At 51.9% G+C, this 13,564-nt stretch overlaps 1 protein-coding gene across 1 annotated transcript; it reads left to right on the top strand.

The window, feature by feature from the left end:
* Positions 1-733: 733 nt before the first annotated feature.
* On the top strand, positions 734-1,219 carry LOC134434301 (olfactory receptor 14J1-like; the record flags this gene model as incomplete). Its single annotated transcript, XM_063182978.1, has 1 exon — positions 734-1,219. A coding segment is annotated over one exon (486 nt), but the record flags the coding sequence as incomplete, so codon positions are not given.
* Between the last annotated feature and the right edge of the window lie 12,345 nt (positions 1,220-13,564).

Raw genomic sequence — 13,564 nt, 5'->3', positions numbered from 1 at the left:
TTACCATTGCTGTTCTGTGGCAGTGGGAGGGCAGATGCTGACAGGGCCTTCTGTGTTAACAGAGATTCAAAGAGGAACACGAGGACAGCTCCCTGTCCCTCTCCTATGTCTGCACAGCAAGGCTGAACTATAAAAACCTCTGTGTGTACCTGCCCTAAATCTGAAGTCCCAGTCAGGAAGCACCAGCCAGGGCTCCACACTTGGAGCTGAAGGAAAATCTGCTGGAAATTATAAAGGGTGTCAGAGTGTTACAGGAGAAGCGTCTGTGGGAAAAGGCTTTGATTTTGCTGGAAGAAATTTCTCCTAACCGGTCACTGACTTTTCTCCATTAACAGCTTCCAATGGCCAGAGACAGCAAATGTCCAACCGCAGTTCCATCAGGCACTTCCTCCTGCTGGCACTGGCAGACACGCGGCAGCTGCAGCTCCTGCACTTCTGCCTCTTGCTGGGCATCTCCCTGGCTGCCCTCCTGGGCAACGGCCTCATCATCAGCACCGTAGCCTGCGGCCACCACCTGCACACGCCCATGTTCTTCTTCCTGCTCAACCTGGCCCTCAGCGACCTGGGCATGATCTGCACCACTGTCCCCAAAGCCATGCACAATTCCCTCTGGGACACCAGGGACATCTCCTACTCAGGATGTGCTGCACAGCTCTTTTTTTTGGTGTTATTCATGTCATTAGAGGTTTCCCTCCTGACTGTCATGTGCTACGACCGCTACGTGTCCATCTGCAAACCCCTGCACTACGGGACCCTCCTGGGCAGCAGAGCTTGTGCTCACATGGCAGCAGCTGCCTGGGCCAGTGCCTTTCTCAATGCTCTGCTGCAAACAGCCAATACATTTTCCCTGCCCCTGTGCCATGGCAATGCCCTGGGCCAGTTCTTCTGTGAAATCCCCCAGATCCTCAAGCTCTCCTGCTCCAAATCCTACCTCAGGGAACTTGGGCTCGTTGTGGTTGGTTCATCTTTAGGTTTTGGTTGTTTTGTGTTCATTGTTTTCTCCTATGTGCAGATCTTCAGGGCTGTGCTGAGGATCCCCTCTGAGCAGGGACGGCACAAAGCCTTTTCCACCTGCCTCCCTCACCTGGCCGTGCTCTCCCTGTTTCTCAGCACTGCCATATTTGCCTACCTGAAGCCCTCCTCCATTTCCTCCCCCTCCCTGGATCTGGCCCTGTCAGTTCTGTACTCAGTGGTGCCTCCAGCCCTGAACCCCCTCATCTACAGCCTGAGGAACCAGGAGCTCAAGACTGCAGTGTGGAGACTAGCAACTGGATGGTTTCAGAAACACTAAACTGCTGGCCAGTTTCTGCCAATCACTTGTAATAAAAGCGATCTTCAATACTTCGTGTAAGTTTCATTTTGGAAGTTCTTTATCTTTGCTTTAAATTTTAAATATTTTCTACAAAGTGATGTCATTTTTTGTGCCAACTTGGTGTTGCCAGTGCTGCTGCCGTGGCCCTGCCCTGCTGCCCTGGTGGCCCTGGTGTTGCTGCAGGGCCTGAGTGCTCTCGGGGCCGGGCACAGCCCTGGGGGTGGCAGTGCCGGGGCTGCAGCAGGGACAGGCCATGGGCACTGCTGGGGCAGCGCTGACGCCTCAGCCCAGGGCCTGGGGGCTCCAGGCTCCTTGCCCAGGCTCTCTCAAGAACACGCCCAGGCCAATGCTCAGCACAGAAAAGCCCCGTGAGCAGCCCCAGGCTGGCCGTGGGCAGGCTGGGGGCAAACAGCATGGCTGGGGCTCTGCAAGGGCCCTGGGGCAGACGGGAAGGACCAGTAGGGCAGGGGCTGATCCATCCCCAGTGCGCTGCACAGCCCAGGGCAGCGTCCCAGAGCGTCCTCATGGAGCTGCCAACAACATCCCCCCTCTGCAGCCCTGGCCTCTGCCCCAGCTCACACAGGTGCCCCTTCCTGGCAGGCACAGACACGGCAGCACAGGCTCAGCAGCCCCTGTTTGCACTGCACAGAGCAGGGGGAGCACCCCCATGCTGTTGCTGTGGGGACATGAACCTGAGGGAGCACAAATGCCATCAGCCCCTGGGCCAGCAAGGGCTGGGGGACACCAGGGAAACCACTCAGCTTTGTCCTGGGCTCTGCAGTCAGCCAGAAAGTTTGTCCCCATGAGCTGGGAGTATCCTGTCCCACTGCAGATGGTGTTGCAGCTTCTCCATGGGTGGTTTCACAGTGTGCCAGAATCAGCAAGGCTGGGAAAGACCTTAGAGATCATCAAGTCCAACCTCTGCCCTGACACCTCCTTGTCTCCCTGAGCCTCCTCTTCTCCAGGATAAACAACCCCAGTTCCCTCAGCTGCTCCTCACAGGATTTGTTTTCCAGACCCCTCCCCAGCCTTGCTGCCCTTCTCTGGACACGCTCCAGCCCCTCCATGGCTTTCCTAAACTGCGGCCCAGAACTGGACATAGCACTCGAGGTGTGGCCTCACCAGTGCCGAGTGCAGGGGAAGAATCACTTCCCTGCTCCTGCTGGCCACACCAAATTCCTGATCCAGGCCAGGAGCCATTGGCCTTCTTGCCCACCTGGGCACACTGCTGCCTCATGTCCAGCCTGCCCCCAGGTGCCTTTCTGCCTGGCCGCTGTCCAGCTCCCGGTCATCCTGTAGGTGCCCTGTGATGGCACTCAAGGTGATCTGTTCCATAACCTTGCCAGACACCCAGGTCAGGCTGACAGGCCTGGAGTTGCCCAGCTCCTCCTTCCAGCCCTTCTTGGGGATGGGCTCACATTGGCACCTCCAGTCCTCGGGGACCTCCCTGCTGACCCAGCACTGATAGTAATGATGGAGAGCAGCTTGGGGAGCTCATCCACCAGCTCCCTCATCCCTCTGGGATGGATCCCATCTGCTCCCAGAGACACCTGTGAGCATCTGAGTGGCTCAGCATGTCCCCAGCTGCTTCCTCCTGGATTATAGGAGGGCTGTTCTGCTCCTTGTGCCTATCCACCAGCTCAGGAGAACACTTGTCCTGAGGAGAACTTGACTTATTCTTGAAAACTGCAGCAAAGAAGGGGTTAGGTGCCTCAGCCTTTCCCTCATATTTGGTGACCACATCTCCCCTAATAATGACTGGAGATTGTCCTTGTATCTCCTTCTGTCAGTAATCTATTTACAGAAATATTTTTATTGTCCTTCACAGAGGCGGCCTGGTTAAACCTTAATCTTTTCCTCTCTTCTTTCTGCATGACCTAACAACACTCTTAAACATTTCCTAAGTTACCTGCCTCTCTGTCCAAAGTTGATGCACTTTCTTTTTCCCCAACTTCCTGCAAAAGGCCCATCACATACAGAATGTCACCTGTTGGCTAAAGAACACTTCAGAGGAGGGAAATACAAGAGTCTATAAATGAAAAGAAAGAAAGCAAGCTAGGAAAGTAAAAGAAGAAGAGGCTGGGAAGGCTTACAAAAACTGGGACCCCCCCCCTTGACCACTTGCTTCTTCCTGCCCTTACAGTACCTCAAATCCTTCCTCCAATTCCTCTTGCTGTGGACCCAACTCCTCCTCCTCTCCCAGGTGTCATTCCTTTACCACCTCCTAACCTAGTTATACCTCCACCACCTTCCCCTCAACCCTCTCCTTACTCTCTTTACCCTTCACTTCTGCCCCCTTACCTCAACCATCTCATGCACCCCTTATTCACCAGCAAGTTCCTGCTCTGCCTCCCCCACCACAAATGAGAAGCCAAACAACATCTCAGAATCTCATGTCCAAGAGTGAAGTTACCCAGTCAGCCTCCACAGCTGATGTTGCAACACCCGGTTCAAAGTGGCTGAAGCGGGAAAATTGTTCCCTCTCAGAGAAGTTTCCATGTGCAGGGTGGCCAGTGAGATTGGATTTGTAAACGCTCCTTTGACTGCGTCCCAAGTTAGAAACTTTAAGAAAGAATTGTGAAATTTAGTGGAAGACCTAGTAGGAATAGCAAATCAAATTGATCCATTTTTAGGCGTTAATATTCATACATGGGGAGAATTGAACTCCATCTTTAACATCCTATTTTCCCCAGAAGAGACTCGATTAATAAGAACTGCAGGAATGAAAATTTGGGAGTGAGAAAACCAATTCGGGCCCCCAGGTGACCAAAAAATGCCTTTAGTGGAGCCTGACTGGGACTCTAATCAAGAAGAGGGCAGAAGGAATATGATAGATTACAGGTCCCTGATGACCAGAGGGATAAAAGAATCAGTCCCTAGAGGGAGTAATACCAGGTTAGCGTTTGACGGCACCCAGGAAAAAGACAAGACCTCAGCAACATGGCTTAATAGGCTAAAACAAAACTCCCAGATTTACTCTGATCTTGACCCAGACAGCCCAGAAGGCCAATCTCGAGTTCCCTGCAGTCAGGGATGACCCCGAGAATCCTTTATTCCCAGCCTGGTGTTTTGAAGAAGGAGTCTGAATTCTTCGGCTGTGGTTTCCAAGGTTGTTTATTGTTCCTTATCTATAACATTTTTTCTCTGGCCTGCCAGAAATCAGACAGAGGCACAGTCCCTGCTCCTTGGCCGGTGTCTATGTTTTATACTATGAAATATGTGTACTTCATTTATCATGATTTTCCTATACCTAAAAGACACACAGCAGGGGTATTACTCCTTTCATTATTGATCAAAACAAATGCACCTGCTATTGAGTGGACACAGCAGATGTAACAGAAGGATTAGAAAGGAGATAAAGGACAGAGAGAGAGAGAGACAGGACGGGGGGAATAGCTACCAACAGAGATATGAAATCCTCATGGTCAGGCCAATAGATCTGTCTGGTCACGTCGGGGAGAATGTCAAAGTCTTTGGTTAACTCAGAGGTCTTTTATAATCTACCGCCGGGAGGGGAGCAGGACGGCACATGAAGGGCACAGTGGAGAATAAATCCATTGGGAACAGGTACAGACAGTCCAGTTCTGAACATCACAAACTGGTGCCAGCAGTGAGCGGGGCCCGTTGTTTCAGGACTGGTTCCTTTGGGAAACCTCCCTCTTCCTATGGCAGACATCCCCCTCCAGTCAGGCCAGCACCCCTGGGTTAGAATTTGAAGGGTCTCATCTCAGTCCTTGGGGAGGGCTTCAATCCCCATCCTTATTGTGAGGCAGATGAGGGATCTTTGGACAATCTCTTTAAGAATGACGTCCCAAAGCATAAAAAATTTATGCGTTTTCCTGTAAAAAAAAGTAATGAATTAATAAATGACAATTAATTTTTCTAATTTATCTATAATAGTGTTATTATATATTTGCATTATTAAATTTTAATATGTATATTTAAAAATCCATATACATTTAGCAAGCAAAAAATTTATTGGTCATTTGTTCTAAGTAACACAGTTGCCTTCATTAATGCATTGACCAGTGTTGGCTATTGATTACTCCTTCTTTATGCTAATTAGTCCTATTTAAAATATTTTTGTTATCTTTTTAATAATTTTCACAGAGAGGGTAAAAGGGGCCACTTTGGGGTCCCTGGAGACATTATTGGGGCAAATTTGGGGCAGTTTTGGGTCTGGGGAGGGAATTCAGAGAGAACTTGAGGGTCTGGAGGACACCTAGGGGAGCAGGGTGGGGACTTGGAAGGGCACTCAGGGATTCTGAGGAACAGTTCGGGGTCCAGGCGGGCCCTTGGGGACCCACGGTCCCTGGGTCGCGGGGAGCGATAGGAATTGAAGGCGCGGGTATCATACAGTTCAACGAGGCCGCGGTGAATCACGGGAATTCTGGGCGCAGCCGCAATGGCTCTCGGTGGGGCGCGGGGCATGACGGTAGAAAAAGTCCCGGCTAGAATAGTGTTGGAGGTTCACCGCTGGGAGCTGTAGTCCCGGAAGTGGTTCGAACGCGATTTCAGGGAAGTTCTTGGGGGACACTTTGCGTCCGAGCCGTGACTTGAGGTCCTCGGGGGAACTTAAACAGCTGGGGAGCCCTTGGGGGGAGCTCAGGGAGCTCTAACGGGGCCCTTTCTGATGCGGGGCACAGCAGGAGTTTTAGCCGCAGGACTGTGTTCTGAGGGGCTCTGGGGCCGCGGGGGATGAGAGGAGATGAATTCTCAGAAGTGGCTGCACCAGGCATCTGTGGGGTTGGGAACACTCAGGAGTTTGGGGACGCTTTTGGCGGGTCCCAAATGGGCGCTGAGGGGGCACTGAGGGTTCCTGGAGGGTCTGCAGGACAATTATGGGACAGATGGGGGCGTTCCCGGGGTTCTTTTGAGCACAGGGTATGACAGGAGTTGTAGTCCCGGCTCCAATTTGTCGGTATCCAAATGCGGGGCATGATGGGAGATGTAGGCAAAAAGAAATATGTTGCCCATCGAGGCACCGCCCCCAGACCCAGATCCCAGGTGCTGATTGGCTGCAACTGGTGATGTGCGGGAGCCACGGATAATGGGATGCGTTGTAGGTGGGAACAGCCAAATCACCCTCCTCCAGTCCTTTCCACTACAGCCCAGTTCATTCTCAGTACAGACCAGTATAATCCCTGTAAAGTCCATTTCATCCCAAGTAGAACCCAGTTCAACCCCAGTGCCCCTCCAGTTCCTCCCAGTGCAGCCCAGTCTATCCCAACACACCCGAGTTCATTCCCAGTTGTTCCCAGTTCCTCCCAATGTCATCCAAAGGATGCCCCAGTGTCCCCCAGTCTTCCCTGCAATATCCCCAGTGTCCCCAGTTTGTCCCAGTATCCCCCAGTGTCACTCCCAGTATGTCCCAGTGTCTCCCACAGCATTCCCAGTGTTCCCCAGTATGTCCCAGTCCTCCCCAGCGTTTCCAAGGACAGTTTAATTTCTCTCGGTGGCCGTGGCAGCCAAACCCAGCAGTGGGGTCAGTGCAGTGCCCATGGCCACAGCCCCTTGCAGGGGCCCAGTGCAGCTTGGGCTGATGATCCACCCTCACAGCTGGCCCAGGGCAGCTCTGCAGTGCCTTTGGTGGCACCTGGGGTTGGCACACACCTGAGCAGTGTGTCTGTTTGCAGTGGGGAAACTCAGGAGTTTCAGATGGCTTCAAAAAGCCCCCAAAAGTGAAAACCCCTCTTAGGCTGAGTGCAGCCAGCTCTGCAAGCACAGCAGGGCCCAGGGGAGTGAGGACAGACAGGATGGGGCTGGGCAATGTGGAGCAAGGTTGTCCACACTGGGTCAGAGCTCCAGGCACAGCTTCTGTGAGCAGGCCAGAGCTGCTGAGGAGAGACCCTGGGTCAATATCAATCACAGAATTATGCAACCAATTGTGTTCGAAGGAGAAATAAAATAAAATATATCCTTTAAAATAGGAATGTGTATTTCTTACAAGGTCCTTGAAAACTTTCTCCATAACTGGACTAGCAAAATTTTAATGACCCTCTCAGGGCTTTGATGTTGTTTACATCAGACTCAGTCCCTGAGAGTGTCTTCAAAAAACTTCTCAAGAACTCAAAATTAAATTTAGACTTCAAAGTTCCTTGAGGTTTTAATGGGTTCCACTGAGGGAGATGACTGGGAAAGTGTCCCCAGGTTCCAGTTAGAGCAGAACAATGGAGGCAGTGATAACAGCTGGGGACAAACAAGGCCAAGGTGTCTCTGGTGCTGAGCAAAGCTGGATGTGTTTGAGGTATGCAAAGGGCCAAGGCCTGAGCCCCAGCCCCTGGCCAGGCAGATGCTGTCCCTCCCTCCTTGCTCAGGGCTCTTGCCGGGATGGGCACTGGCATGTGGGGATGTGCAATGGCAAGGGCAGGAGCATGGGGCGGCCCCTGCCAGGCTGCTGAGCAGGGACAAGGAGGCAATGAGGCCCCAGGCCTGCAAGGGTCACTTGTCTCCTGCTCCTGCCTCAGGCCCAGGCCCAGCAGCCATGGCCAAAGTGCTGCCCAAGTTGGCTCTGGCAGGGCTGTCTTGCAGCTGCTGCCCATGCCTGTGCCCTGTGCAGCCCAGGCTGTGCCACGGTGTCCCTGCCCTGCACCTCTGTCCCTCCAGGCTGTCGGCATCCCCGGCTGCCGCACCTGGCTGGGCCCTTCCTTTGCTGACAGCTCTGCCTCCTGCCTGCCTCTGCCTGCCCACACAAAGCCTGGGGCTGATACCAAAAGGGTTCATTCGATTTTTACCCTGCCTGTGAACTTTGAGCACAGGAACAAGGCATGCAGGGGCTGCTTTCCCAGCAGGGATGGTTGGAAGAGAAAACTAAGACCCCTGGCCTATGGGTGCAGGGATAGGGAAAACAAGGAGTGAATCTGGGAACTTGGGGTGGGTTTTATGGAAATGGGTAAATTGTAATTCACATTCAGGGACTGTATATAAGCAACATCCTGGCAGAATCTCATGTCCATGTAAGTTTAGAAGTTATCCCATGTTGCACCTAAGACCTGAATAAATGATGCCCAAATGAAGACCAACTTAGTGTTAAGGAGCCTTATTCTGATGTTTTGGTCATTTGGTGACAGCAGAGGCTGACAGACCCAAGGAGTCTGCTGTGACACTGTGGAACCCCATGGAAAAAAAGGGTCCATTGTGACAGAGCAGAACCCCATGGAATCAAAATCCATTTTGGCACACTGGGGCCACATTGAACCAATGGTCCATTTTGATACTGAGGACCAAGGAGACCATTGTGACCCTGAGAAACCTCTTGGAACCAAGGGGACATTGTGACACAGCAAGGCCTGGTGGAACCATGGGTCCAGCGTGACACTGCAGAACCTCACGGAACCAAGGTGAGCGTGTTCTACTGTGGAACCTCATGGAACAAAGGGTCGATGGTGACACTGCAGCACCAAGGAGACTGCTGCTAGCAGTGTGAGAGCTCAAGTCCATTGTGACACAGCAAGGCTGATGGAACAAAGGGTCCCTTGTTAAACTGTGTGGGCTCATGGAACCAAAGGTCCATTGTGACATAGCAAGGCCTCATGGAACCATGGAGGCCATTTTATCACTTGGAGGCCTTGTGGAACCAAAGGGCCATTGTGGCACTTCAGAGCCTTGTGGAACCAAGGGGACCATAGTGACACTGTGGGGCTCCATGAAACCAATGGTCTGTTGTGACACTGCAAGGCCTTCTGGGATCATGGAGACCATTGTGACGCTACAAGGCCTCATGAAACCATGGAACCATTGTGACACTCTGCAGTCCTGGCAGGCCAAGGGGCCGTTGTCACGCCATGTGGCACCATGGAACCAAGGGGTCCATTGTGACACTCCACGGCCCCATGGAACTAAGGATCCATGGAACAGTGCAGGACTCCATGGAACCAATGTCCACTTGGATATTGTGGGGCCTCATGGAATCCTGGAGGCCATGATGACACTTGGAGGCCTCGTTGAATCAAGGGGCTCTGCAGGGCCTCATGGAACCAAAGAGACCCCTCTGACATTGTGAGTCCCCGTGGAACCAAGGGTCCATTGTGATACTGCAGCACCAAGGAGACCCCTGTGACACTGCAAGGCTTTATGGAAGCCAGGGACCATTGTGACACTGGAGCCTCATGGAAACAAGAGGCCAGTGTGACACATCTGGGCCTCATGGAAGCAAGGATCCAATATGACACCACCACTGTGACACTGCAGGGCCCCATGGAAACAAGGGAACAGGGAACAGGTCTGGTTGGCTTGGCCTGACTGGTCCAACTGCCCTTGGAATGTTGAGGGTCTCTTCTCATGTACCCCTAAAACCCTGAGGCTCTGGGCTTTTCTTCAAATGGAAAAGGACTGCCCTTCTCATTCAAGCATCCATGACCAAAACATGATTCCTCCTCCAAGAGTCCACTGTGACACAGGAATGCCTCATGGAACCATGGAGACCATTATGACGCATGGGGCCTCATGGAACCAAAGGAGCATTGTGAAACAGCAAAGCCTCATTGAACCAAGGGCACAATAGTGACACTGTGGGGCTCCAAGGGACCAAGGGGAGATTCTTAAAGTGCAGAATCAAGGAGACCATTGTGACACTCTGGGGCATCATGGAACCACTGGTCCATTGTGACACAGCATGGCTGCAGGAAACCATGGGGGCCATTTCTACACTTGAGGCCTTCTGAAACCAAAAGGCCATTTGGGCACTTTGTGTTTCCATGGAACCAAGGAGTCCATTGTAACACTATGAGGTCCCGTTGGGCAATTCTGGCACTGTGTGGCACCATGGAACCAAGGGCCCATTGTGACACTACAGGAACTAAGGATGTGACATCCCCATGGAACTAAGGATTCATGGAACAATGTGGGTCTCATGGAACCAGAGGTCCATTGTGACATTGAGGGGCCTCATGGAACTAAAGGAGGACAATTGTGACGCTGTGGGGCCCAATGGAAGCAAGGGGCCAGTGTGACACAGCTGGGCCTCATGCAGCCATGGTGTCACTAGGATTCTGAGGACCCCAAAAGAACCAAGGGGCCATTTTGACACTCTGCAGCTGTGGAGGCCCCAAGAGGCATTCCCTGGGTTAGGGAGACACAAGAAGTATCTCTCAAAAGCTGGTTCACCCCATTGGCTCCTTCCCCTTATTCTGTGTCACTCAGCCACTTCCTCCCTATTCCCCCATTGGCCCCATCTTTGTACTGCCCCCATGGCACTGATCAACCCCTTCCTCTGGAGATACAGAAACCTGGACTCCTCTCAGGAATCCTGTCTTGTGACCCTGAACATCTCACTGCACGGCTGAATTAAACATCTGTGGGTACCATGCAAAGGCCCTTTTTGCTTCCCTACCCTGGGCTTTATTAGCAGCTATTCCGGCTGCAACAATGGCCCATTTTGGCAGTGTGTGTCCAAGGACATCATGGTGACACTCTGGGACCTCATGGATCCAAGGGACCATTGTGATACTGAAGAACTTCATGGAACCCAGGGTCCATTGTGACACAGCAGGGCCTCATTGGAACAAAGGAACCATTGCTGACAATACAGAAACTCAGGGAACCAAGGGGCTGTGTTGATACAGCAGGGCCACATGGAACCCAGGAGACCAGTGACATTTAGGGACCTCATGGAACCAGGGTCCATTATGACACTGCAGAAACAAGGAGACCATTGTTGATGCTGTGGAACTCATGGAACCAAGCAGCCATTACGACAATCCAGGGCCACGCTGAACCAGGCAGACCATTGTGACACCACAGAACCTCATGGCACTGAGGGTTTATTTTGGCACAGGAGGGCCCATGGAGCCAATTGTTCATTGTGACAATGTGGATCTGAGGAGACCATGGTGACACCATGGAAGCTAAAGGAACCATGGGTCCATTGTGACAAAGAAAGGCCTCGTGGAACCATGAGGAGACCATTGTGACATCATGGAACCTTGTGGAACCAAGGAGACCATTGTGATATCATGGAACCTCATGGAACCAAGGGTCCATTGTTACAGTCCAGAACCAAGGAGACCATTGTTGACAGTACAGAACCTCACGGGAACAAGATTCCATTGCTATGCAGTGGGGCTTCATGAAACCAAGGAACCACTGTGACACAGCAGGGCCACATGGAACCAATGGTCCATGGAGATACTGCGGATCCAAGGAGACCACGGTGATGCTGTGGAACCTCGTGGAACCAAGGGGCCATTGTGACACTGTGGGACCCCATGGAACCAAATATTCATGGTGACACAGCGGGGCTGCTTGTCACCAATTGTCCATTGTGACACTACAGATGCAAGAGACCAGGGTGACACTGTGGGAGTTGATGGAACCAAGGGGCTGTTGTGACACACCAAGGCCTCGTGGAACCAAGGAAAGAATTGTGGCAGTGCAGAACCAAGGAGGCCATTTTGGCAGTACGGAACCCAATGGAACCAAGGGTTCATTGTTCTACAGCAGGGCCTCATGGAGCCAAGGGGCCATTCTGAAACTGTGGGGCATAATGGACTCAAGGACACCACTGATACTGAAATCCACTGGATAGAAACTTTTGAACAGAGTTTGCAGTATTTGAAAGCACGTATTCTTTATTACAGCATGGTGGTGACTTGGGCCATCCTTCCTCCATTGGAATGCATTAAGCATTGAATGAACAGAGTTTTTATCACACACATTAATTCTGTATTGATGAGCTATCCCCACTTCCTTTGAGTTTATTTGACATAGTTGCACCCCGTACCAGAAATCCTTTCATGGTTCTTTGGATTTTGTCTTCAACATCCAGTGTCCTTTTTAGGTGGCTGTTCCTTGACCCCTCCTTTTGAGAAAGGGCAATATTATTGTTCTGCATAACTTCTGTTTTGTCAGCCTTGCAGAGGTGGGCTGGCATCCTGCTTGCATTTTGTGTGACTTCTGTTTGCCAGAGGTACATCCTCAATCAGTTTCTCCAAGGCTGAGCTGTTCTGTTCTACTGTTCTTGACAACAGTAAATCATGTTCTGGTCTCCTGTCCTTGTCTCAGTGCTCGCCCCGCATGAGGCGTCTGCAACCCCCCCAACCTATGGGCCTGGGGTGGGCAAGTGTTCCTGGGGAACAGGGATGGGACAGCTGGGCTGGACTGACCCAAGGGATGTTCCATTCCCTGTCACACCATGATCAGCAATCATCTGAGAGAAGTGGGGGGAGAAGGAGGGTAGGAGATTAATTTCTTTTTCAAGATTTTTTCTTTCAAAACAGCACATACACATACAGACTCATCTCCTCCCACACGGTGGTCAAACATTTTCTGCTGATAGGTGATTTCCTGTGGATTTGCTTTTCTTCTGGTATGGTCTTTTTTTTGGTGGTTGGTTTGTTTGTGGGGGTTTTGTGTTGTTGTGGGTCGGTCTTGGTTGGTTTTTTTTATTGGGTTTGGGGGTTTTTTTGGTTGGGTTTGGGTTTTTCCCTATTGAACTGCTTTTCTTCCGATGCATAAGTTTTCTCTGCCCTTTCTTGTGGCTTGCTTGGCATATGAAGGCAAGACAAATTTACCAAACTCAGTCATCTTGCCCAATTCCATTTTGGAGTCACCATTAACGAGATCAGTTCAGTCACAGACTCCCTGCAATCTGGCAACATCCATAAAGGAATTGAAAGTACATCTCATGCCATTTTCGAGACGATAGAAATGTTCCACAGTGGTGGCCAAGGGCTGGTCACTGAGGGGTGTCACCAGGGCGTGGCTGCCAAGAGGACTCTGTACCATGGATGACATTTGAGCCTCATTGTTCAGCCAAATTCCCACCCAGCCCATGTTCCACTCCTTCAGCCCAGCTCTCTCCAGTCTGGCTCTGAGGAGACCACAGCAGACCCTGTCCCAGGCCTGGCTGAAGTCTGGGCACACAACATCCCCTTCTTTTCCCTCCCACGTGGGTTCTGCAGTCCCTGTCCTGTCCTGCCAGTGTCTGGAATGGCTGCAGGAGGATTTGCCACATCCCCTTCCCTGCTGAGCCTGACCAGGCTGTGACTCTCCCAGTCCCCCTCCCTGCCCTGTGTGCAGAGTGGTTCCATGTCTGCCCTTCCCAAGTGCCCAGGACCCTCTGGGATGGCTCTGGCCTTTCCAAGGGGTTTGAGACAGGTCCCACAGTGACACTGCCCAGCCTTCTCAACAGCCCTGACACCAAAGGCCTTTTCCACCTCCCTCAATTCCAGGTCAGTGCCCAGAAAACAGCACAGCCCTGTCCAGGTCCTCGGGGTGGTTCAGAAGGGAGGCAGCTCTGATTTCTCCCCACAG

Source organism: Melospiza melodia, unplaced genomic scaffold (assembly GCF_035770615.1).
Source record: "Melospiza melodia melodia isolate bMelMel2 unplaced genomic scaffold, bMelMel2.pri scaffold_34, whole genome shotgun sequence".
Lineage (NCBI taxonomy): Eukaryota > Metazoa > Chordata > Aves > Passeriformes > Passerellidae > Melospiza > Melospiza melodia.
This window is presented reverse-complemented; position numbering and strand designations above follow the sequence as displayed.